Source organism: Euprymna scolopes, chromosome 18 (genome assembly GCF_053919585.1).
Source record: "Euprymna scolopes isolate OS-2025 chromosome 18, ASM5391958v1, whole genome shotgun sequence".
Lineage (NCBI taxonomy): Eukaryota > Metazoa > Mollusca > Cephalopoda > Sepiida > Sepiolidae > Euprymna > Euprymna scolopes.
In genome coordinates, this window is record NC_136499.1 from 64,401,579 (window position 1) to 64,428,679 (window position 27,101).

General features: G+C 33.4%; 1 protein-coding gene across 2 annotated transcripts in view; it reads left to right on the forward strand.

Moving 5' to 3' along the window:
* LOC145297641 (lysophosphatidylcholine acyltransferase 1-like) overlaps positions 1–27,101 on the forward strand; it is a 306,578-nt gene that overhangs the window by 174,000 nt on the left and 105,477 nt on the right. For both annotated transcript variants that reach the window (XM_080143748.1, XM_080143746.1), the window contains exon 2: positions 5,562–5,704. In XM_080143748.1, the coding sequence (XP_079999874.1) occupies positions 5,562–5,704 (143 nt within the window). The remainder of the gene's footprint in view (positions 1–5,561; positions 5,705–27,101) is intronic.

Here is a 27,101-nt window from a genome sequence, read left to right on the forward strand (position 1 = left end):
GGTCAGGTTTTTGTGCCAAGCTGATTTTGAAGAAAATATACCTAAATAAAATCTTATGAGAAAATCAGTTACGTTTTTGTGAGATTATCAGCTGATTTTTGTCAACACGCATAATCCTAAAAATGTTTTGCCAGCAACATGCATTGATTACCCGATAGGAACATCAATTACTATAAACTGAACCGTGGCCATTGATAAAGGTAAGTCCACGTAACTTGTGTGTTGCTTCACCATCATTCAAACTTCAAAGCTTGAACTGCCATTTCTGCAAATTTTTGAAATGCTGAGCGCCAGGGAAGTCGCTCTTCAGATTCCAACAGTAATCAACCATCATAATTGCTCCCCAACAATCCTGATACCTGGTCTCCATCTCTTTCCGATCCTGATGGAACTTTTCCCCCTGCTCGTCAATCATTGAGCCCAGGTTCTGAGGAAACCGGTCTATATGTGAAATAGTGCATCTTGATGCTCATGTTGCAGCTCAAGTTTCTGAAAGGAGTCAGCATGTTGTTAAGTTCTGCATAGTTTCTGGCCTTATTGTTGCCAAGAAAGTTCTTCACTATCAGAATAAATGCCTTTCATGATTTCAGTTCCACTTCATTCATTTCCGGACTTTAGATCTCTGATGAGCTGCCGAATCTGAGGACAAAGATGCTAACTTTCAATTCCTCTCCGATCGATTTTTTTTTTTTTTTATTTACATGGGAGTCACCACTTATCAAGGCCCAGAGGCCACTCGAGGATAAGGGTTAATAGGTATACATTAGTCATTGTGATTTTAGCATAGTAAACAGTGGGAATTTTGTAACTTGGATTACTTAGGGGGACGATTCAATTAGAACTTGTTCACATTGGACTTTTTCTTTTTTTTTTTTTTTTTTCATAGGTATCAACACATTATCAAGGCCCAGAGGCCACTCAAGGATAAGGGTTAAAGAGTGTACAGTAGAAATTGGACAATATAATAATCATTAGTAATGAAAATTTGTTAAATTTGATAACTTATATGGAACGGCTCATCAAGAACTTATTTACGTTAGACTTGAAGACAACCATATTGTAGTCAGCCGGAAAGCAGGAAAATGGAAGACAATTTCACAGGCGTGCAGTTCTAATAAAAAAGCTTTGTTCATGGAATCTACGTTTAGGTTTAGGCACAGATAAAGAGTGGGGGGAATTATTGATAGTGTTTACAGCTAGATGAGTGTTTCTTGTGAAAGTTTGGCGAGGGGGGACCATAGATTGAAGCTCAGTCGAACACTTTCCATGAAAATAATGATACATCAGAGACAAACTCGCAACATCTCTTCTGTGAGATAGAGGTTGCAAGGAAGAGAAAAGGACATCTCCTACGAGGCTACGAAGTCTATTTTGAACTCTATCAAGGCAGGACAAGTCCTTTCTAGCAGCTCCTGCCCAGATGTGGCAACAGTATTCCATCCTTGGACGTACCTGGCTCTTATATAGATAGAGAATTGCATCAGCAGTGAGATATCTACTGGATCGATAGAAAGATCCCACCATTTTTCCAGCGGCCTTGGCAACAGATTTGATGTACGTGTTCCATTTAAGATCAGGAGTAATGGTCAAGCCCAGAAGCTTGTCAAAACTTGAGGCCTCCTGAAGACGAGAGCCATTCATTTCAATTGATGCCAGATGTGGATCAGAATGTTGATGATGTAAAGAGAGAAGCTTGGTTTTAGATGCATTAAAAGTAACCAGCCACTCCTTTCCCCATTGTACTACATGCTCAAGATCAGAGGAGAGAGAATTGGAGAGAACTTGGTCGTTTACTGTCTTAGATGTGCTACCATAAATGGTAGTGTCGTCTTGGAAAATCCTAGCACAAGTAATTGAAGCAGTCATTAACCTTGTCCAGAGCCTTGGTAAACTGCTTGACTAAGCCAAGCTTTATGTGCAGCAAAGGAAAGAGTATTCTGTCTCTGTCCACCACCGGGTTGTTGATAATGTTCTTTTCTTTGCAAGGCACTAATTCCTCTCACACAGGCCAATATTCTGAGCAATTTTTGGAAGATTTCAAGGTTTTATGATTTCAAACAGATTCCTTTTCAACATAATCGGCCACATCTATCAAACCTGAATACTGCTTGCCATTAAAATAATCATTTCCAATCAAGACAATTATTTGATATGGCATTACACCCCCTATTAACTTCTAAAATGCTCCACACATTCGTACATGTGAACAAAAATAAAAACATAGCTCAAACACTGGATCTGATTGAACAAAATCAGTATGATTTTTGGATTCAAAGCATCAGATTCGTCCTAAATCAGCTGAAAAATGCAGACAACAAATTTATTGTTGACCAGTGTTATTAATACAGTAGGATATTCTGTCAATATTATATGCTACATGAAATAGTGCCCAATTCCATAGACAGGTGCATACAATAATGCAGGAGGCCACTTGGAACATGGTAGATGCTGAATCCAAGAGTACGCAATACCCTGAATACGGCTGGTATGTTATAATATAATTTTACTATTATTAAATCTTAAGTTGAATTGAACAGTGCTCAATAATCTAGATAGAATATATATGAAAGCTGAGAGAGAGAGAGTAAAAAAGAAAAAAAAAGATACAAATGAGGAAAATAGAACTAAACAATAGAATTGTTTTTTTGTTTTTTTTTATATTAGATTTTAATCATGATTTTACAAAAACTTTACTTTTTCAACCCAATTAAAACAAAAACTCAATTCCATTTGTTACAGGCATATAAAAGTACATCAGTCTTTTAATTTAAACTAAAAAATTAAGATATAATCTTAAAAAAATTAAGATATAATCTTAAAAAAATTAAGATATAATCTTAAAAAAATTAGGATATAATCTTAAAAAAATTAAGATATAATCTTAAAAAAATTAAGATATAATCTTAAAAAAATTAAGATATAATCTTAAAAAAATTAAGATATAATCTTAAAAAAATTAAGATATAATCTTAAAAAAATTAAGATATAATCTTAAAAAAATTAAGATATAATCTTCAAAAAATTAAGATATAATCTTCAAAAAATTAAGATATAATCTTCAAAAAATTAAGATATAATCTTCAAAAAATTAAGATATAATCTTCAAAAAATTAAGATATAATCTTCAAAAAATTAAGATATAATCTTCAAAAAATTAAGATATAATCTTAAAAAATTAAGATATAATCTTAAAAAATTAAGATACGAGTTAGAAAAGCATTTCTTGCAAGGCATAAACATAGTTAAACAAAATGTTTTTTTTAAACCTTAAAAATAAAGGTACAAGAGTCAAAATTTAAAATTTATCACTTACCAAAGTGCACTTCTATAAACTTTAAAAAGTAAAATATAAAACATTGAATTTAAATTGAATCTAAAAATTTATCTTGGATTTTTTGCACTGACATAACTTTAGTGGAAAATTATATATCTATATCATTAATTGCTAAATAATAGATAAATTAGTTAAAGAGCAACAAAATGTACATAAGATAAAATAAATCCATGGTAACGTTTAGATTCAATTTGAATTATATTTTTATATTTTTCTTTTATAAAGTTTATGAAAGTGTACTTTGAAAGTTGATAAATTCCCAATTAAATCCTGTACTATAATTTTTAAAGTTTATAAAAACATTGTTTAATCATTTTCATGCCATGCAAGAAATGCTTTTCTTATATATATCTCATCTATACATGTGCACCACACATATACAATTACATCATATCTATTTGCATGGACATATTAACCAAACATTCACATTCTTTCTCCTTCAATCTCTCTCTGTAATAGACATTCAGCCTGCTTTCACTATTCCTTCTACAAGAACATAAAAATTCTCTAACGCAATGTACATCGAAATTATGCTTAGGAAAAACCACATTATTGAATAGGCAAGAAACCATGTGTGACCAATAGGAAGTTCTTGTAGCCGTGTTTCATTTGAAACAGTGAGGCGAGGGGTCTTTTTATATAATTCTTGTGCGTTTTAGCTTTGGCTTTAGAAATTAGTTTGTGTTGAAACAGAAATAGAAACATTTTATTCTATATAGTTTTATTTTATCTTTTAATGCAACAAAGTTATTTTATAATTAGCAGAGTCAACTTGTACTGCTTTTGCAGGAATAACAACAGACAGCTAATTCTAACATCTATGATTATTATTAGGTTGGGAAACTGCAATGAAAAGAAAGTTATTTTTTTCCCTCCATTTTCACCTTTTTGTTTCCGTTTTTTTTTTCTCCTCGCTCGTGTGCCCTTTGTTGTAGTTGATATTGTATTTTTTATACTTATAATTAAATTATTACGATCATGGCTTTATTTTATTTCTAGTGTTGCTCTCTCCTTATATATTATTAATTCACATATTTGGTTGGTTGGTTTTATGGCCTGTTGACCCTCATGACATTTTATGTCAGAATCCTATTCAGTAGAAACCCCGGATACGGCATTAAAAATTAGTAACCAAATACAGTATAGTATATAATAAACATGTATATAATCAAATAACGATAAATAACACCGTAAGGTGGGGCAAATATTGTAACCAATGGCAGGAAAAACATCGTAACCTGAAAAAAACATATCCTAGGCCACCGTATCCTGAGGTTCCACTGTATGTTTTGCATACAATTTGTGGATGAATTTGTTTTGTAGGCATATATTTTGTAAACAAATATGTAGTCTGTAAATGATAGTTTCCATTTTATACATGTATGGGTATTGATAGGCACTACATCTCCTGGTTAGGGTGGATCATCTGGGAGTAGTGCCCAGTCAGGTACTATGATTCCTTGTCAGAGTGGATCATCCAGAAATAATGTCCAGTTAGATATTACCACTCCTGGTTAAAGAATAATGGTAATTTTACATTCCTCAAAGTTCCTAGATTAGGACCTTGTTATTGGGTACCCCCTCCCCTTTCTTTTCTCATACCCATAGGATTTAGCAATGAAGAGTTTAAGTAGTTAAGGTTGTGAAATAGGTGAGGTAAGAAAAGGTAGAAAAGACTGGTAAATTGAAATTCATTGTTTAGAAAGCCAGTATAATGCAGAATTAAAACATTTGTTTAGAATTAAATAAGTTTTGGTGGTATAACGCCATCATCCGGATTAAAATCAGTTTGTGTTTTTTCTTTTTCTTTCCTCACAGCATGGTGTCTCTTGATCTTTCACTGCAATATTTGAAAATATTCTAAATCGAGAGGAATGTTTAGCTAGTACGTGAAATGAATTAGTGAAAACTGATTTTATTTCTGATAATGACGTTATATTGTCGAAACTTAGTTGATTTTTAAACAAATGTTTATTCTGCTTTATACTGTATTTCTAAACTTAAAAATTTAAATTTAAACAGTGCTTACATTGAAGAGAAAAAAACTTTAAAAAATACCCATTTATTAGGTAGATTTTCTGTTTATGAGAGTGTGTCATTATCATAAGTAAATTCTGATTACCTTTTAATTTGTTTCAATGGCGTCTTGTTGTCAATAGCAACCACTTGTCTCTTTCAGTATTGTTCACTTCATCACTAACGATTTTTTTTGTTTTTGTTTTTCCAGATTGGTTTGATGTCATTTACCATTGCGCCCATCAGAGTAGTTATTGCCGGTATCCTCCTCATTTTGGCATGGAGTCTGGCTGCAGTCTCTCTCATGTTTCAAACCAAAGAAGACAGACAGAAACCTCTTATCGGATGGCGAAAGTAAGTTGGAATAAAAATCAGAATCGGTGCCTTTTTTATTTATTTTTAATTTTTGATTAATATCATTTTTATTATTGATTTAGAAGAGTATCATTTTTTAACAAAGATGACAGTCATACAAATAAAGGGACTAAACTCTGACAGCTTTATTTTATAGATTAAACTAAACTGACCATCCGGTGTGGTATCTATTCTGTCCCTGGTCAAAGGGATTTTGACTGTGAGAAAATATTTATTTTTGCCCGAATCTAAAGTGCCGCTTTTTGAAAAGTTGATTTCTTTCCTCAGTAAAAAAGAACATAATATCAAACGTTTCCCCTCATAGAGAAGTAAATAAGTAGGGACTAACCCTATAAAGTACAGGATTTAGTAATAAAATTCTCATAGATGAAGAATTAGACAAACTTGTAGTTTTTTTTCTTTTAGGATATTAGCTTGCTCATGATTCCATCTTAATGATCTGTAATCTGTTTGATTTTGTGTGATCATACTGGCAAAGCAAAGACTTGTTTGTATTTTTAAACTTGATATGCATAATAACAGGTGTATTTTTATTATATATCATGTTTGTATAGCATAGAAAAAGAATCAACAGCTGTGTATTCCGCCTCAGCTCATTAAACTTAGATTTACATACAGTCAATATTGGGCATTTGATCTTCATGTATATAATTACTAATATATAACTATACTAGATATTTTGCTCATTAAAAACTGGCAGGTTATAGTTTATTGATTTTATGCCAAATTGATGGGAAAATATAGTCATCTTTGTAAATAATGAAATATCTTAACTGTCTTTTCATAATTTTCTAGTTAAAGACATGCTAATAATGTTGAGTTATGGTTCTTTCTTAGATAGCCTCCTTTTCGACTTGTTTGGACGGTGATTGTTTTCTCAACCTAATTTTCATTTCATCATATTGTAGTTTTATGGTTTTCATCAATCATAGCAAGTGACATTGCTATCAAACAACTAAATAGGCAATAAAAACAATTTGTATATGTAGAGGTCTGACAGTTTATTTAGTAGCAGTTATATACTACATTATTTTTCAGTGTAAACACTGTTGGCTGAGATGATCATTTGAAGACAGGCACAAAATTAATCATGTTTTAGCAGCCATGTCATTATCGATTACAACAAACACCTCCATGATGGTCGCTTTTAGAGAGTTAACCTTGTTGTGAACATGCTTGTTGGTCTTGGTCTCAATCATGCCCCAGAAGAAATAGTCAGCTTACAGTGCATTATATACAATCAGATTTTTAATCCATTATTTACTTCATTCATATCACTGTATTCACTGTGGATATAACATGCATAGTTGTGGTAAAATAAAAAAAAATAAAAAATCTAGAACATCCATTAACTGAAAAAGTGATTCACTTAGTCACTGTTTCAGTCTCCACTGACTATAAAATGGTCAGTAGTCAATTTCTGAAACAATTTGCCTCAGTCTGTGAAAAAGAAGTCCTAGGCTCAAACAATTTGAATTTTTGTTTTAATTTATTGGATTTTCCCCACATTAAAGTCTAACCTTGTGTCTAACTCTGCCTTCGTGGGGATCCAAGTAAATAGAAACAATAAGTAGTAAATGTATGTCAGCAATGTAGTTTAATGAATATTTTCTTTTAATGATTTTTTTTTTTTTTCATTTACGAAACCTCATTTTTTAATCTTGCATAGCACAGTTCTCATCTGATTATGATGAAGCTCATTCTCCTGTTATCCGGCAATTCTTTTTTTATACTGTTGCTGCCCTTAGCCATCTGTGTCTGGTTGTAGTGATACCAGTGTCGTAGTTGAGCTCCTGCATAAACTCTGTGCTTAGTCATAGAACTGTGCTTATGTTTTGACCTGAACCACATGTGTCAACCTGTAACATGATCTGATTGACGTAGCAACAACTCTTTTTTTTATACAGTTCACATATTTATTCATATTTTCGGAAACAAAAAAGTGAACTATGGTGGTTAAAGTACCTCTTCTTTCTCTCTTGATAAGGCTTTTGACCCTCATCTGTTGTGAACAAGATCTAGAACAACATGAATATAGAGAAGAAATGACCTCATCACTTTGCCGGTTCTGACATGATTTCTTATGACTTGGTAATAATAGCCATCATGCCAAACAATCCTCTGTTATACAGCAAAAGTTTTTCTGGGATAGGTAATGCAATAGATTTCCTCTTATGATGTCTGTTAGAGCTTTGTATCTTGAAAGAAGTGATCATATTACAGCTTTTATTTAACCTTTGTATTCATATCGGTTCATTGCAATTTAGTGACAACTATGTTAATGCAGTCACTAAATATTTATCCTAATTTTCGATTGTTATGTTCCAATTAGAAATAATGATTGGATTGAATTATTTCAATATTATTTGATATTTATCAAGCTTTAATTGAATTTAGAAAGCAAAATTTATTCTAAAATAATTTATAAGAATTGAAGACAAGTTTTTCCTTTAGGGACTTGGATTTACAATGAGAATAATTATAACAAAGGTGTCTATTATAAAGAAAATGTATCAGAAATTAAAAGTAAGACAAGAGATGATAATAAAGAATACAAAATATGTTTTGAATGTAATTTAATCTTTTTATACTGATTATTATTTTGAATTATCTACATTGAAAAATATTGATTTTATTCTCTGAAAGCAATTATTCTGTTTAAGCATTTCCTTCTAGTCAGTAATTAGACTGTTTTAATTGGTTGCAAGATATTAACGCTAGATTTTAATATTTTGTAAAAGATTTGATTTTTGATTTTTTTTTTATTCGCTGTTCTATTTTTTCTTTTGTAAATACCCATTGGTTTACGCAATAATTATTAAAGTTTGACAAACTATAGAGTAAATAATGTATGTGTTTATAAACTCTAGCTTTATTAAATGATACTGACCTTGGAGGTATGTTTAACCCAGCTAATACCAGAAAGTCCTTCTCCCCTAAGACAAGGCATTGTCACCCACTTTCTTTAACATCTCCTTTCCTTCTCCTCACTCCCCTTTCCTTCTCCTCACTCCCCTTTCCTTCTCCTCACTCCCCTTTCCTTCTCCTCACTCCCCTTTCCTTCTCCTCACTCCCCTTTCCTTCTCCTCACTCCCCTTTCCTTCTCCTCACTCCCCTTTCCTTCTCCTCACTCCCCTTTCCTTCTCCTCACTCCCCTTTCCTTCTCCTCACTCCCCTTTCCTTCTCCTCACTCCCCTTTCCTTCTCCTCACTCCCCTTTCCTTCTCCTCACTCCCCTTTCCTTCTCCTCACTCCCCTTTCCTTCTCCTCACTCCCCTTTCCTTCTCCTCACTCCCCTTTCCTTCTCCTCACTCCCCTTTCCTTCTCCTCACTCCCCTTTCCTTCTCCTCACTCCCCTTTCCTTCTCCTCACTCCCCTTTCCTTCTCCTCACTCCCCTTTCCTTCTCCTCACTCCCCTTTCCTTCTCCTCACTCCCCTTTCCTTCTCCTCACTCCCCTTTCCTTCTCCTCACTCCCCTTTCCTTCTCCTCACTCCCCTTTCCTTCCCCTCACTCCCCTTTCCTTCCCCTCACTCCCCTTTCCTTCCCCTCACTCCCCTTTCCTTCTCCTCACTCCCCTTTCCTTCTCCTCACTCCTTTCACCTCGTTATCTCCATTCCCCTCTTTCTCTTACTGAAAGAAATGAAAATAATGAGAGAGAGAAAGCATGCAAGTAAGAGAAAGGTGAAGGTTTTCAAGTAGTTCTGTGTTTTAACTAGTGTTACAATTGTTGTAAAAATAAAAATATAAAGAAAATTTAATAGATGAATGAAAATTTTTACATATTTTCTAGTAAAATAATTTTTTCTTTTTTATACTTATATAAATTGAATGAAACCTTTTCAAGTAGACATATTGAATTTAACAGGAAGTCCCATTTATGAATGAGAAATGAAGAGAGAATTCCATCTCTTTTTCACTTTTTTTTTTATATATAACTATTTAGTTACCACTTGTCAAGGCCCAGAGCCACTCAAAGACCTTCACCTTCCTCAAATATGCAAAAGTCAGAAAAAAAGCTGTTTTTACATTTGAGATAGAATTGCAAATGAATAAGCAAATATAACTGACAGAAAAGGACAAATTTATTTCATTTCTAAATTTAAAAATTGCCAGTGAAAAGATTTCAGGGATGTTAAAGATTTCTTCATTCCATTAATGTGAACACATTTGTGATTACATATCTTTTAAAAATGACAAAAAATCTATTCGTTTTTATTTACATGACTCATGATTTTCACTGGGACTGCAAATATTTTTATACCCTCAACCCTCAATTGAAAATTGATTTAATACCCCCCTCCTTCAATATTGATCCCCCCCTCCCCTACATTTTCATTGTAACTTTTAAATACACCTGCCTGATGCCCTTTCCAGAAATTTCTGTGATTCAAAATTATCACAGTGCAATGATACTTTTATACTCTCTAGGTGGTCACTAGAAATAAATTTCTCCCTTTGCTTGACTATGCGTTTCAGTATTTTTGGTCCATTTTTTTTTTTTTTTTGCTCCATATCTTTTGCTCTTTTTTTTTTTTTTTTTTTTTGTCCATTTTTGTCTATTTTTCTTCTCTATTTCGTCTCCCCGACTCCGATCAAATTGGACTCTTCCCTGGCCTGCATCACATCTTTAACTATAATGGCTAATACAAGGTGGTCTTGAGCAAGATTGCACAAGATGGGTAACTAATTATGATTCCACCATCAAAGACTGGCCAGCTATGTTGTCTCTAATTATTGCCACCCAAATACTTCTTCTCACTGATACTGTGCCATCTAGGTTAACAGTTAAGGATTATGTTGTGAATTAATCCCCCCTCTGGATAATGGCTGAACTACTGAAGATGTCGTTACGGCAAGATGGACGTTGATATGTTGGTGGAAAACAAGTTAAAATGCAGCCTTTTTATATTCTTAAAATTTTGTCCATTATAAAAGGCACTGAATTCACAAAGTCTTAAAAACATACTTTTCATTTTTTAAAATAAAAACACTTCAAATTATATATATATATATATACATATATATATATATATATATATATAAATTAGTGGAATTTCTTTGGTCAGATTCTGCATTAAGTGTTTAGACTACTGATTAAAATGTTTGACTTGTTTACTATATTGTAACTATCCAAAAATGAGTCATTTTTAAGTTTAAACAGTCTTCATGATATTATTCTGCTGTGTACAGTCTTCTAGAGAAGTCATAGCTATGTTCAGACATTTAATATTTGTTAAATATTGTTTTTTACTCGGGGGGGGGGGGTAACATAAATAATGATTTTAGTACAAAGTTGTTGGAGAATGATACCAGAACCTATTTTATTGGAAATAATTTATAACCATACATTAGGAAATTTTAAATAAACATTTTTTTTTTATTTTTTTTTAAGTACTGTGTACTTAATTATTATTAACCCACCTTTTTCTGTGTCAGAACTCCATTAAATAGCTGTCAGCATCACTGTGTGCGTATATATTTATAAGTGAGTGAGAAATAATCTATTTGCCAAAAACCTATTTTTGTAGGCATTTTTTCTTCTACTTTACTCTATTTTTATGACTGTCATTTTTGTTATTGTTTATTTCTAAGTTGTAGAAAACATGCAGTCATCCATTATAAAAATTTTATTTTTCAAACAAGTTTGATTTGATAACTTTTGCCTATTGATTTTTTTTTTATTTGTTTTTTATTTTTTTTAAAATGATTTTAATCATGGTTAAAATTATTAATGAGGGGGGGTGTATATCTCTTCTGAGAGATGCATGATGCAAAGGTTTTGGAGTTGAAGGCAGATGCTAAATATTGAGCCCATCTTTGTTATAGCAACAGTGCTCTAGTTGGGTAACAGATGAATTAATGATGACAAAAGTCCCAGTAAAGTTAAAATGTAAGTCAGACACGAAAGTAATGATTTCAGTTATCTCCTGTCGCTTTAGAAACTTAAAGGGCATTCATAAATGGGTAGAACAAGAATTAATGAGATGGAAGTCCCTTATAAATGTAGCTATTGTTCACTCGCCTATTATATTTTTATATGGCCTCTGGTAAAGAAGGAAATTAGTAAGGAAATGTTTGTACATTACCTAGCTTTGATCAAAATGTAGTATCTGTTCTATTAGAGGTGAAGTGCTTTTAGGTTGAGACAATTTTTTTTATTTTGTTCCATTTATTGGCTCTTTTTAGAAATTGAATACAGTGCCACATCCAGCTCAGATGAGGAGCTGGTAAATAGACTTGCACACTTGGTTTTATTTTTCATGCCAGGTGAACTAGTAGTGGTAACTGAAAGTGTAAAGGCATGCAAGCAAGCACTGAACTCTACTTGAATGTTGGCCATGAGACGCATCATATCACCCCGCTCAGGGGAAAACTCAAAATATGTGATTAGATTTGGGTGATATGACAGTTTTAGTTTCCGTATTGGTTTTGGTTTTTTTTTTTTTCATACCTCTGTTTCCAAGGGCGGTTTCATTTTAGTATTTTTTCTTTCTAAGGAAGCCATGTATTTTCTTGTGTGATGGTTAGTTAATATTCCACATCATATTGAATGTCATCTCTATTTCAATAATTTGGTAAATTTGTAAGTCAATCATTCTCTTATTTAAGCATTTAATTGTTTTACTCTTATTTAAACTGGCATTTTTTGTGTCATACCTAAACATCAGAAGATGAAAGCAATTAACGAGAGGTTTAGACTTTTAACTGAATTAACCATGTACTCTTTCTATAAAAGCATATGAAAAGAGCACTTGTTTATACGGCATAATCATGTTGACACACTGGTTCTTGTAAGATTACCAAAGTTAAGCAATGTTGAGCCTGGTCAGTTTCAGATGGGTGACCAATTTGGAAATTCCAGGTGTTGTATGTAAGAGGATATTGTCATCTCTCTGCAAAAACCTAACATTGTCATTTTTGCTAATGGAGATATACAATTGACCGTGGAATGCTTGTGAATTTAATATTCCCATGAAACTTCCTCATTCAAAGGAACTGGTTTAACCTGTTATTGTCACTTTTATTTGGAAGAGATAAATTTTAATGAGACTGAAATTAGATCCCAGATGTGTTTTTTTTTTTTTTTTTTGTACACCAAGTTCTGAGATGAAAAAAAAATAAATAAATGTAAAGATTTTAAAATTTCAATGAAAAAAGAAAGCTTAGTGCTTGCAAGATCAGGAAGGCCTATTCTGTAGAATATGTCCTCCACATTTTTTTTTCTTTGTGTATGTTTTAAATTAAATAAGTGTATCTGGGATGTTTAAATAAAATTTCTCTGAAACATTAACTCTGAACATTTCATGTATATATACACACACATATATATGTGTGTGTGTGTGTGTGTTGGGATAATGAATTCTTATCAAGAATTTTTAAAAAATCGGAACTTACTGGGGTATCGGAATCAGAAAAATTTGTTTATTTTCCAATGCCAATAATTTATTTCTTTGTTTTTCTTTACAACTTATTTTTTACACTTTGTATTAATGATGAAATAAATATTGATTTATAAAGTGCCAGTAAAACTAAAATCTATAGGTCACACCCATAACTTGGTTTTACATTTGCAAAAATATATGCACATATGAGTTTTTGCAGTAATTCGACCCCCACACAAAACACAACTCTATTTATATATTTAAAAAGAATCAAAGTCAGTAATTGCATCGGAATTGGGAATTCAGAACAGAATTGTTAATTGTATCAAAATCAGAAATATTGAAACCGTCCCATCACTAATATATTTTTTAATAATCTTAACCCAGTATTAAAAAACATTGAGGATTAAAAATAATAAAATGATCAATAGGTGTCTATTTCATTTAATCAAACCTGTTTGAAAGGAAAGATGTTGCTTAACTACCTTTTAAATGCCATCTTTTAACAGCAATTTCTATTTGTTTTCAGTTGCTGACATTGATTTTCACATTGAAATTGTGTGCAAAATGAATCTTTGGTTGAACAATATTTACAGAAAATTTCAAATCTTTAATTTTTTTTATATTTATGTAAAATTGCCAGATTTAATCCATTTTTTTTTTTTTTCCTTTTACTTTTTCAAATATTTTTTTTTCAGCTGGAAAGAACATTTGGAACAATTGAACATTGACATCATGTCAAAACTATCTTAAAATATTTCGTTTACTCATGTTGAGTGGTATTGTTTGATATATTTTGTTTCTATCTTTGTCTATTTACATGAATCCTCATGTTTACATCTCATTTTATTGAGGACTAACAAACAAAAAAAAAAGGTTTGCTTTCAACCATGGTGTTGGATATTAAAAGGCCTCCTCATTAAGCTCCAGGACGCAAGAGACTTATTTCAAGGGCCATTCTTTCCATTATTCCGTTCTACTCGTTGCATCAGCATTAGAAAATCAGAAAAACTTTTGCTTGTACAAACGAAATTCAATCTAATGCATTTAATTGCAGGACTTGTAAGATTTCTTTCAGATTTGTATTTTTCTTACATTATTTTGTGTGAAATCCATCTAGTTAAGCAACCTGTCTTGTTGTCACTTGGAAAGTTTAACAATTTTTCACTTTAATTTAATTTAACCTTCCCTATGAATTTGATTATTTTCAAATGCAGATACAAAGTTAATATTCTTTTTTGTGACTTATTTCTTTTTAATGGGTTAAAGTGTTCGGAATTTTTAATTTATAGACTGTAAAATGAAAGTATGTCGTTTTGTTGTAAATTAATGTTGAAATTAATGTTAGTAAATTTGACAAATATATTGTAATGCGAAGGCCATATATTTTTCATTGAGCATAGATTCAGGAAGAAATGTCTAATTGAACTTCAGAAATGTCTAATTTTGCTTAAAAAAATAGAGTTTTATTACTTTTTATTTTCCACTAAACATAAAATATATCCCTATATATTTGTCTTACCATAAGTGCAGAGTTAGGCACAAAGTCATTTTTTGAACATGGAGAAAATCCAGATCTCCCAAAAAGTAACACTTTGGATTGGGATTAAAAAAAAGTTATCTGTCTAGAGGGATTTCTCCTTCACCAACTAAGGATAAAACAGATAGTGTAGCAGCAGAACAGATACTACATTATGATCCTAGCAAAAAAAAAGACTGTTATACAAGGAGCGTGCAATAATTAATGCCCCTGACCCACTTTCCATAGCAGTAGAGCAACGAAACTTGGCACAGTTATTAGTCTTTCTCTACATAGGAACGACCCAGAGTTATGCATTTCTCCCATCGTTTGATGTACCTCTGGAGACCGTTTTTGTAGAACACCCCAGGTTGGTCCTCCAACCACGACGTGACTTCAGAAATTAAGGCTGCATCATCTGGGAAACGCTTTCCTTTCAAAAACAACTTCATGGCTGGCAAGAGGTGAAAATCAGGGGGTGCAAGGTCAGGAGAGTAAGGAGGATTTCATAACCACACGCCTGTGCTTCTGATCTGGCGACATGCAAGTTGTGGACCAGAGCGTTGTCCAGCAGGAGGAGGGCACCTTTGCTGATATTGCCCTGCCTCTTGATTTTGATAGTTTCCCTTAATTTCCTCAAAAGTGAAGCATAATAGGCTCCTGTAATTGTGGTACCCTTTGCCAGAAAATCTGTCATCACTACTCCGTCCTGGTCCCAGAAGATTGTGAGTATGACCTTGCCAGTGGAGGGCTGCACCCTTGCCTTCTTTGGAGGTGGTGAATCCAAGTGCTTCCACTGCATTGACTGGGCTTTGGTCTCTGGATCATAGTGATGGACCCAAGTTTCATCCTGTGTAATCAGTCTTTTGAAAAACTTTGACTCGTCTTCTTGGCACATCTCCAAATTCATCCTCGAGCACTCGACACGTTCTCACTTCTGGAATGGTGTGAGCAACCTGGGAATCCATTTGGCAGACACCTTATGCATATGCAAATGATCATTAATGATAGTTTCCACAGACCCTGTACTACTCTTGACATCTTGGGCTATTTGGCGAATAGTAATGCGCCGATCTCCGAAAATGGCAGCCTCAACTTGACGGACACATGTTATCAATGGCACAAGGGGAGTGACCAGGTCTGGGAGCTGTTTCCACAGACTTCCGGCCATGTTTGAATTCACGATGCCAGCGTTTTAGAAGTTCATATGATGGGGCATTATCACCATAAGTTTCTTTCATTTTATCAAAAGTCTCCTGTGGTGTGCGTCCTTTCAAATACAAAAACCAGATCACTGCTCGACATTCAACAGGCTCCATTTCACACCTGACTCAGTTCAAACATCTGTAAAACAGAAACCACAATTAGTTCAGAGCTATAATTTGCCACATAACCCGTAGAGATATAAACCATTGCACATGTAAAATTTCAGCTACAGGGTGGTCAATAAGTCAGGTAACATGTTAAAGGTAGAAAAAACATAATCTCTATTCGTTTAATATTATTTGTTTAAATATTTGAGTGTAATATATAAACTACCCCTCCTGATTTCTGGCTTTGGGGCTATGTAAAGGATAGCGTTTATGGCAAGAAGCCTGATACAATAGCGTCTTTAAAGTTATTTATTGAAGAGGAGATTGCGCGGATATCAGCTGACATGATTACACGTGTTACACAATCAGTGGTTAATCGCTTCCAGCGATTGATAGAGAGAAATGGACGACAATTAACAAAATAAACATATTTCATGTTTGTTTCATTTTATATTTCAATGTATGGTACTTAAATATACGTGTATTGCTAATATCGTTTTTCTTTAAAATGTTACCTGACTTTTTGACCACCCTGTAGATCAGACAACTGGAAGTGGACCAGGGGCATTACTTATTGCACACCCCTCGTATCAAATCTGAAGCAATTAAAAGTGCCACTCCATACGTTGGATTACTTCATTTGTCCTTGATCTCTTCCGAACCATTAGCAAACACTTACCATTATGCCAAATGGTCGGAAGCAAATAAAGTAAATAAATTTTATACTTGATGGTAAAATATTTGAAAACTTAAAAGCAAAATTTACTTGACTTTCTAAATCTGACCACATCAGCGAGCTTTAATGAAACTGAGTAAAAAGTGTGGCTCTTGAAATTGGTGTTCTCTCTTTTCACTTCTTTGAATGGTAGGAAAAGTTTCCAGTATAGAACGCAATTACAAATCTTATTCCTTCCGTCTTAAATTGGACGATTTGGTGTTAGTATTAATTCTTCGAGGAAAATATAATTTCTACATCCAATCCACTCGGATTTACCGATTCTTTATGTATGGCATCAATGACCAATCTCTCTCCTAAAAACTCGTTTAATCTAATAATGCAAAACCATCAATCAGACTGTTCTTATAGGTGTAGAATATTAAGTGCATATGTATCTTTCCGTCTCTCGTTGCACCTCCTTCCTACCGTCTCCATCTGCCCCCCCCCACCGTCTCCATCTGCCCCCCCCCACCGTCTCCATCTGCCCCCCCACCGTCTCCATCTGATCCCCCCCACCGTCTCCATCTGATCCCCCCCACCGTCTCCATCTGATCCCCCCCACCGTCTCCATCTGATCCCCCCCACCGTCTCCATCTGATCCCCCCCACCGTCTCCATCTGATCCCCCCCACCGTCTCCATCTGATCCCCCCCACCGTCTCCATCTGATCCCCCCCACCGTCTCCATCTGATCCCCCCCACCGTCTCCATCTGATCCCCCCCACCGTCTCCATCTGATCCCCCCCACCGTCTCCATCTGATCCCCCCCACCGTCTCCATCTGATCCCCCCCACCGTCTCCATCTGACCCCCCCACCGTCTCCATCTGATCCCCCCACCGTCTCCATCTGACCCCCCCCTCACCCTCTCTCATCCTCTCTCTCTCACCCTCTCTCATCCTCTCTCTCCCATCCTCTCTCTCCCATCCTCTCTCTCCCATCCTCTCTCTCTCACCCATCCTCTCCCATCCTCTCTCATCCTCTCTCTCTCACCCTCTCTCTCTCATCCTCTCTCTCTCACCCTCTTTCTCTCATCCTCTCTCTCTCACCCTCTCTCTCTCATCCTCTCTCTCTCACCCTCTCTCATCCTCTCTCTCCCATCCTCTCTCTCTCACCCATCCTCTCCCATCCTCTCTCATCCTCTCTCTCCCATCCTCTCTCATCCTCTCTCTCCCATCCTCTCCCATCCTCTCTCATCCTCTCTCTCCCATCCTCTCTCTCCCATCCTCTCTCATCCTCTCTCTCCCATCCTCTCTCATCCTCTCTCTCCCATCCTCTCCCATCCTCTCTCATCCTCTCTCTCCCATCCTCTCTCATCCTCTCTCTCCCATCCTCTCTCGCCCTCTCTCTCCCATCCTCTCTCGCCCTCTCTCTCTCTCTCTCTCGCCCTCTCATACCCTCACTCTCGCCCTCTCTCTGCCTACCTCTCTTACACTCCATCTCTCTTCTTGCTTCTTATGTGCTCCTCTATTCCTTATTTACTCAACACTTCCTCTCTATTTTTATATCTGATTACCTGACATTGTCTTAGCCAAGTAACCGTTTTTTTCATTTTTATCTCATGATCGATGATTGTCTCCCTGTCAAACCAGTTTTAGTATTTCCGGTTTCAAGTTGACTGACCATTAAAGACTTTAACATTCAATTATGTCAGCGAATCATTGACTTGAGAGGAAATTAGAATAAAAGTTGCAATTTATCTTTATCTTTATTTTGTGAGAGAAGTAGATGAACTTGCGTATCTTTAGATGAGGCTTCGTCCATCTGTTATACTTAAATATCAAATAACCTTTTTAAATGCTTATGCTTTTCTTTAAAAATATTAAATTTCTATTTATCAATCTATTATGCTTAAGTTTTAAATAGGATTCTTGTCACTAAATGCCGAAATTGAATAGACACCCCTTTACAATGGATTAATTCTTTCAATTTTGTCTTGCTGTAAAGTTACAAAAAAAAATGCATACTTTTTCTAATTATTTTTTTAAACATTAAAAATTTGAATAAAATTGGTTTCTGTGTGAAATAACTAATACAATGAAAACTCAGCTGAAACATTGTTTGATGAGTTAAGTGCCATTAAAATACACTTTTTCCAATGAAGTTAATCTGTTCTGTCATAAACACTGGTGCTATTAAGATTTAGTTTGTACTGCTGTTTAAAAGAGCACAATTGATCTGGTCTTTTATTAATGTCACACTGAAGGGGCACATAAAAACATTAAAGTAGAAATTCATTAAGGAACCAATTAAGGGCATCATATATATATATATATATAAATATATATTCATTTAATCATATGCAGTAAATTGTTTACAGTTGGTATTATTTCTGGCATTAAGCATATATTGAAGGTGAGACTTTGAGAGATGGGGTAATTTAAAACAAAAATCGAAACGTTTCAACCTTTGCAAGCACTCGATCATCCATTAACTTAGAGATTCCAATTCCAAGATTTTTGCTGATATGTACTTAATGCTTCTGAATGTCATATAACTTAAACTTTTGCAACATTGCTTTTAACACAAGAATAAGTCTTTGAATAAGCTTCTATTATAGATGCTCTTAATTCATCATTATCCAGAACGCCATTTGCTTCTGTGCATATCCTGTGCAGCGTGGTCTATACTGAATTTCTCCCCATCCTATACATGATCAACGGTTTGGTCAGAGAGAAGTTCAACCATTGTGAGATTTTGATTATTGTAGGATATCCAACCACCTTTATTTTAACTATTCTCTGGGCTTTCTCTCAAATCTTTTTCAAATCCTGTTTTTGTGATGGTGGTGTCGTTTGCACTCAGTATAGGATGAAACAATATATTTGTTGCCCTAAAGAAAACAGAGCTTTATTTTAAGACTTTTATTGAAAAAATCAATTCAGCTAACTTGCTTGCGTAGTAGAGGTGACATCTATTCAATGTGGACGCCTTCAGTCACCATCACCACCTTGATACGGATCTGGAACTGGGAGCATCAAACAAAAATGGAATTCCGTCTTTTCTAGTGTGACAATTTTATCATTCCACCTCGTATATTTCCATAGCAACAGGACTATTTTCCTTCATCTTATCTGAGATTTGCATAACGTTGACATATTATCGCTATTTCAGACATGATCGAGTTTGGTCATATAAGTCCAAGAGCTTTGTCTTTTTTCTACATCCTTCATCAACAGCACTTAGAGCCATGCAAAGCAACAATAAATCTTGAACTTAAGTTGATCACTGATCAATGGAAATTACGGAAAAATATGGATTCATTTGTAAACTGATCCAGCTTTAAAAGACCTATTTATCTTATAGCAGGCTTAATGTTCAGCAAGACTATAATCACAGCACAAACATTTGACTGTGGCTCTTGAAATTTGTCAGTCAGACACAGGTAGAAAATATCTTTCTCTAGTAATATATATATAGTGTTTTTGTTTTATTCAAGTTTTTCCAAATTAAATTATGATTTTTTTTATATAGGGAGTTATTTTTTAAATTAATGAGATTTCAATATTTTTTTATTTTATACATTTTTTATCAATTAAAAAAAAAATGATCACTTTAAACCCAATAGGATAATTTTTATCACTGTATAATATAATACTATAATCTCATTGACACCAGTTTTAGATCAAAATTAAATGATGTCGAGCATAGAAATGGGTAATCAGTTTTTAAGACAAGATCTTTGTAATAAAAAAAAAAGTCTGTTCAGTTTAATAAAGTCAAATTTTATCCAAAAATATGACTTTGACATAAAATAATCCAACTGACATGCCATAAAAGTCAACAATTCTTACAAACTTCTACTAAAGCCATTACTTTTTTTTTTTTTTTTTTTTTTTTGACTTCTCAGCTCTGAAATGGCACTCGTCATTCATATCAACATTGATAATAGTTAGAAGAAAATGGAAATAGTGGTAAATCCTTGTTTTTAAAATATATGAAAAAGACGATGAAAAACAAATGTCGGTTTCATTTAAATCTATGAACATCTCCAAAAAAAATGAAACCAGTAAATCTCATTTTGGACTTTTTTCCTGTGTTCAATTGCATTTTGTTTCCACTGCATTTCATTTTATGATATATCGTGTATTTTATCCTCATAATATATATATATATATATATATATATATATATAAATAAATATGCGTGTGTTTACTTTGGTCATCTCTGCAAGGACTATCAAGTTGAGATTTTTTTCCTTGTACCATTTAGCCTAGTATAACCTAGTGCATGTTAATTGGAAATGCATAAATTCTGCCAAGTAGCACTGACGGTCCAAAAGATACTCTTGAGTAGAAGCAACACATGACATTCCACTAATTTGCTAGAGGTTAAAATTAGAGCAGCTAAAAGGGACAAACAATTTTGGGGAAATTTAACTTAAAAGAAATTTATTTAATAGTTTCTAAGCATAGATTACATCCCTTTGAAGTTACTAAGTCTGTTGTGCCTACAAAAAAATAAAGCATGAAACTGGTCACTGGTGTACAATTTCTTTCTTCAACAAGCTTGTTTAATACAGATTAATACAATACTAAAAACTAATAGGGCCTGTGGAAATTCCACAACGGCAGTAGAAATAATTGTCGATTTTGTTTCAATAATTATTTCTAATTAATATTTTTATAGAATTAAGTCATTTAACTTACTGGGTTTATCATTAAAAAAAAAAAAAAAAAAAAAAGCTATCACACATATTTACATTAAAGCTACTAATAAATTAAATATTTCACAAGCATTTTTACATTACAATTTTAAGAAGAAATTTTCTATGAGAAATCGCGTCATGGAAACCATTAATACAGGATAATAAGCTTTCACTAAGAAAATAAACATAAAAATTAAAAAAAACAACAACATTTTCTTCAAAACGTAGAGTCTAAAAGTGACTTTTTTTTTTTCTATATTGCGTCTTTGGTGATCGGGAGATCCTATTTATTAAAAAGAAGGATAGGTGATAATATACTATGAACATTAAATTAGCGTATCTATGTAAATAAATATATGTAATGTTCATAGTATGTTATCACCTTCTATCCTTTTAAATAAATAGGATCTCCCGATTGAATAATTTATAATCAGGAAGGGGGGGGACAAGACACGTACGTATGCATGTTAAAGGTACTACAGTAGCAAACACAAACATTATCGACATGTAAGAGTAAAAAAAAAAAAAAAAATCAAATAAATTGTGACGTAATTTGAATTTCTCACTTCTATAATAACACAAATGTATATATACGTGTGTTTCATCTCTTATTTTATGCACAGTTGGACAAGATCAATTTTTGTTTATCTTTTTGCTCATATCCTTTTCTCCTGACTAATATATAAAGGGCAGTTGTCTGTTTATATGTCCATCTAGAAGTCAAAAACTACACAACTAAGCGCTATAAAGTTGGTATATATTTGATCAGTGTTACCCCATATGAATATTATCTAGTTAGAAAGTTTTTTTTCATTCTCTGAAGGTTTACTGGGCCAGGTTTTGTCAGGAGGAGGTTGGTTTTATGACCATTTTATTTACTGGTTTGGGAATAAAATGCTGGCTCATTGAGGAATCTATTATATAAGTGATTTATTTGTGTGTATACATATGCTGCTAGAGAAGAATGAACTGGACAGAAAAAAAGAGGGGGCTGGGGAAGGGTGGAGAAAATAGAAGGAAGAAGAGATAAGTTTTAATAGAAATATGCTCTGAGCAACACCGGGTAGGCCTGCTAGTTTTGCATATATGCTAGCTGTCTTTGCCAGCTCACTATTTTATCACCTCAAAATTCGCTACTTGAGCTACACGAAATACTTGAATGCAAAATTTTATATTATGAACTTTTTATTCATAAGTTTCTAAAGACAAAAACTTTCACGTTTATTTTTACATAAGTAGATAAACATTAACATCTTGTAATTTTTATACAAAATTCATTCATCTTTTCAATAAAACCCCAATGAAAGCAAAAGAAAGAACAAATCAATTTGCCTGAATCACAATTTATTTTTTCTATTTACAATTTATTTGTTGAAAATCAAGTTGGTCCACCTCAAAACCAGAAAGGAATATTCAAACACAGACGTGAAACATTTTTTTCAATAGAATCAAAATAATTGAATTTAAAGACAACTAAAAAATAAAAAAAAAGTGTCGGCAATGAGAGAAAGGAAGCATAGCAGCTAGATAGCCAGTCATCTTCTCCCTCCTTTTTCTCTCTTCACTTATGCCTGTTGATATGCTGGTGATTTAGTTTGATTTTAAAAAAAGGTATTAAGTTTAAAATAAAATATGCATCAAGTGCGCTTGAAAGCCAAAATCACAGCATAATATGAGGAAAATAAACATTTTACTTGTTTGAAATTTATCACAAATATATTTTAGAGATACACTCCATCTTCAGTATGTGTTTTTTTTTTTTCCTTTTCTTCCTTGCCATGTTGTAAAGTTGGCAAGGAAGAAGAAAAGAAAAACACTGAAGATGGAGTATACCTCTGAAATATATTTGTGATAAATTTCAAACAAGTAAAATATTTTATTTTCCTAATATTATGTTGTGATTTGGCTTTCAAGCGCACTTGATGCATATTTTATTTTATTCAAATTAAAACATTTCTATATGAACTCTCATCCTTGAAGGTATTAATTTTTTTTTTTTTTCCATAAAAATCTATTTCCCTATCAAAGCTTGAGTCTTGTCTACTGTTGCAATATTTTGAACTTCTAATGGGGTATGATCTCACACAGTCGGACGATTCTATTTATAAAGTATGCTGCTAGGAACTGACGAATCGAATTAATTCGCGTTCTGCTACCAACCAATCAGAAACCAGAATCTTTATACACTGAAATGACCTCTCTAAAACGAATGGAAGCCGAAACTATTACTGATTATGTTATAAGAGCCGAAACGACTACAAATTCTTTAAAAATTTCTGGTGAAGTTATAAATGACAGTCTGTTAATTTCCATGGTACTTAAGGGATTACCGAGTCATTTCAAGCCATTTACCACCGTGATAACCCAGAAAGAAAGACCCATGACTTTTAGCCAATTCAAGGTAGCACTCAGAAGTTATGAAGAAACTGAAAAAATGATCACAGAACAAAACGAATCCACAAATATCATGAAATTTAAAAATACACACATAAAATCACCAAAATTAAATTATACCCATGTCAGGAATAAAAACCGCAACTTTGCCAAAAACGATTTTTCTCCTAAGAAAAGTACAAAAATTATTTGCTATAATTGTGGACGACCTAATCACAAGAGTTTCCAATGAAGATACAGGACTCAAAATGGCGACTACATTAAAAATGTAGAGAGCTCTGTTAGCGAACATACATTTTTATTTTCGTGTACGTTTAATGCTTCAACAAACAATAATTTTCTTGTCGTGGGGCCATGCCACAAGTGATTACAAAGGAATCTAATTTTATCAATTTTGACCCCAACTTTAAGCCACAAAATCATTTTGTAGAACTAGCTGACGGGAGTCGAGTAAATGATATCGTTTTGAAAAGAGACAATGCGAAAATCTCGCTAAAGAACAATAAAGGTGAACTATGTTTCTGTATTTTAGAAAACGCTCTTCTAATCCCAAAATTTAAACAAAATATATTTTCTGTACAAGCTGCCACAAAACAAGGTGCAAATATAAACTTTAGCCCCAATAAATCAAAACTGGTATACCCAAATGGAACTGTATTTGACATTAAAGAAAATGGAAGACTATATTATTTAAATAGCGTAGTCCCATCGAAAACCGCCTGCCATGATCTACAGACATGGCATAAAATTCTTGGACACGTCAATATTCCTGATATCAAAATGTTGCCGACTGTAGTTGATGGAATGAAAATACAAACATCAAAAAACTTCAACTGCGACGTCTGTACGCAAGGGAAAATGACAAACTATCAAAGCAAGATATCAGACAAGAAAGCTAAAAAATCCTATCAATGGTGCATTGTGACTTGAACGGTCTCGTGGAACCGATGGCCAGAGAACATTATAGATATGTGTTGAATTTCGTAGATGACCATTCAGGTTTAATAATGGTTTACTTTTTAAAGAACAAATCTGATACCCTGCTAGCAACTAAAAAAATATCTAGCCGACATGGCTCCCTACGGTGAAGTCAAGTGTATTCGCTCTGACAACTGTACGGAATTCACCAATAAAGACTTTGAACTTTTACTAATTAACCATCATATCAGGCATGAAATATCAGCTCCTAGATCGCCACACCAAAACGGGACTGCTGAACGTGCGTGGCGGACACTTAAAAAAAAAAAAAAAAATTATTCAGTCGAATCCCTCAACAAATTTTGAGAAAAAAACGCTATAACTTTATTCTTGTTGCGGGTTTCGTGAATACATCAGCGATATTTTGTTCTGATATGGAATTCAAAATAATGGATTCCTTTTTCACCTCGTTTTTTTATGAAATGGTATTTTATATCTATATGCTTAGATCTTTGGTTGATTATCGTGTTCTGTGCTTAGACTATACTGGCTTGATTATCACAATTAGTAGTTTAGTTAATTCTGCCTCTAAAATAGTCTTTAGGATATTTTTCAGGTAGTGCTTCCTGGGCCGTGTGTGTGATCGCGATAAATTCTGCTTCACACGTAGAGAGAGCTACAATCTGTTGCTTTTTAGATTTCCATGAAATAATAGGCCCATTTTCTGAGAGTTTGAAACAATATCGAGATATACTCTTGCGATCTTCGTCGTTTCCCCTGTCTGAATCCGAAAAACCTAATTTTAGGGAATTTCTTGATTTTCTAAATACTAACTTCTGTTCTTTAGTGCCTTTTAAATAATGCGGGACTTGTTTAGCTCTGTTTAAATCCTTCATTGTCGGTCGTGTTAATTTTTGTGACAGTTTTGTTACTGTTATAGCATATGTCGGGCCTGGTTGCAGTTATTAAATATATAAGACTACCTATAATTTTGCGGTATTCCTTGTCATTTATTATTTTAAATTCTGTGTGTATATTTTTATTAATATCATTTTCGACCGGTGTAGAGCGTTTCTTGCACTCTCCCATTCCAAATTTTAATAGTATTTTGTCGATGTATCTCGATTGAGTCATCGTAACAAGTCCTTTGCTTTGAGTAAATTCTATCCCCAGAAACCAGGATATTTTGCCAAGATCGGTCGTTTTGAATCTTTTACTTAATTTGTTCTTAATATCAGTTAACATTATGTCACAATTTGATGCGATTAGAATATCATTGACCCACAAAACCAAAATCAGTAGTTTATCGTCTTTGTGTTGGGTATATAAACAGGGGTCTACAGCGCATTGTCTAAATTGTTGTTTAATAATATAATCATGAAATACTGTATTCCAACACTGAGCACTTTGCTTTAGACCATATAATGACTTGTTAAGTCGCCACATGCTATTTTTATTTTTCATTATAAATCCCTCTGGAGGGGTAATATAAATTTCAGTCTATTGGGGCATTCAAATAAACATTTTTTACGTCCATTTGATGGATGTTTAGGTCATATTGTGATGCGATTTGCAGTAAAATTCTGATTGTCGTTAGGTTTGTGGTCGGTGAAAACGTAGAAAAATATTCTATACCGTAAATCTGAGAGTACCCTTTAGCAACAAATCTAGCTTTGTACTGTTCTACGCCTGATGCTGTAGTCTTTTTTGTAAAGACCCATCTTGTAGAAATAACATGTTTATCTTTTGGGAGAGGCACTACCGTATAGGTATCATTTTCGGTTAAGGCATCTATTTCTTTTTTCATGGCAATTTTCCATTCATCACAATGTTCTGAATTAATTGCTTCTTTAAAGCTTTTTGGCGCATTTTCCATTGAATAGCAATAGTCGATTTGATAATTTTTTATATTGTCGACCATAAAAAAATCGGGTCGCCTTCTATTTCTTTTGGGATATCTTTCGACTTTATCATCATCATCATGGACACTCTTGTCTCCGTCATTTTTATTGTCTTCGTTTGTTTTAATTATCTGAGGGAATATAATTTCATCTTCTTCATATGACGGGTTTTCGTCTGTAAAATTAAACGTGTTTGTGAATTTTACACATCAGATTCTTTTTATTTTATTTTTTTCTGGAAAAAATACTAAATTGGCTGGACTGTTATCGTATCCAAGAAATATACCTCTGCGTTTTTCTTTTTTCTTTTTTTTTTTTTTTTTTTCTTTTTTCTTTTTTTTTTTTTTTTTTACAAAACTGCATAATCAAATTTAAGAAATGGCTTCTTTTTCACATACCCAGCCCTTTTTAAGGTTGAAATACTTTCAATTTCTTTTATTTCTCTTCTCTGTACACACATATATCTGTTTTGACATTTGAACACAATTAAAAATGGCGTCTTTTTACATGCTAAAATTCTAAGATCCAAATGATTTCTAAATTTTGTTATGTATAATTGAATATAAAAATATATTTATTTTTGAGCA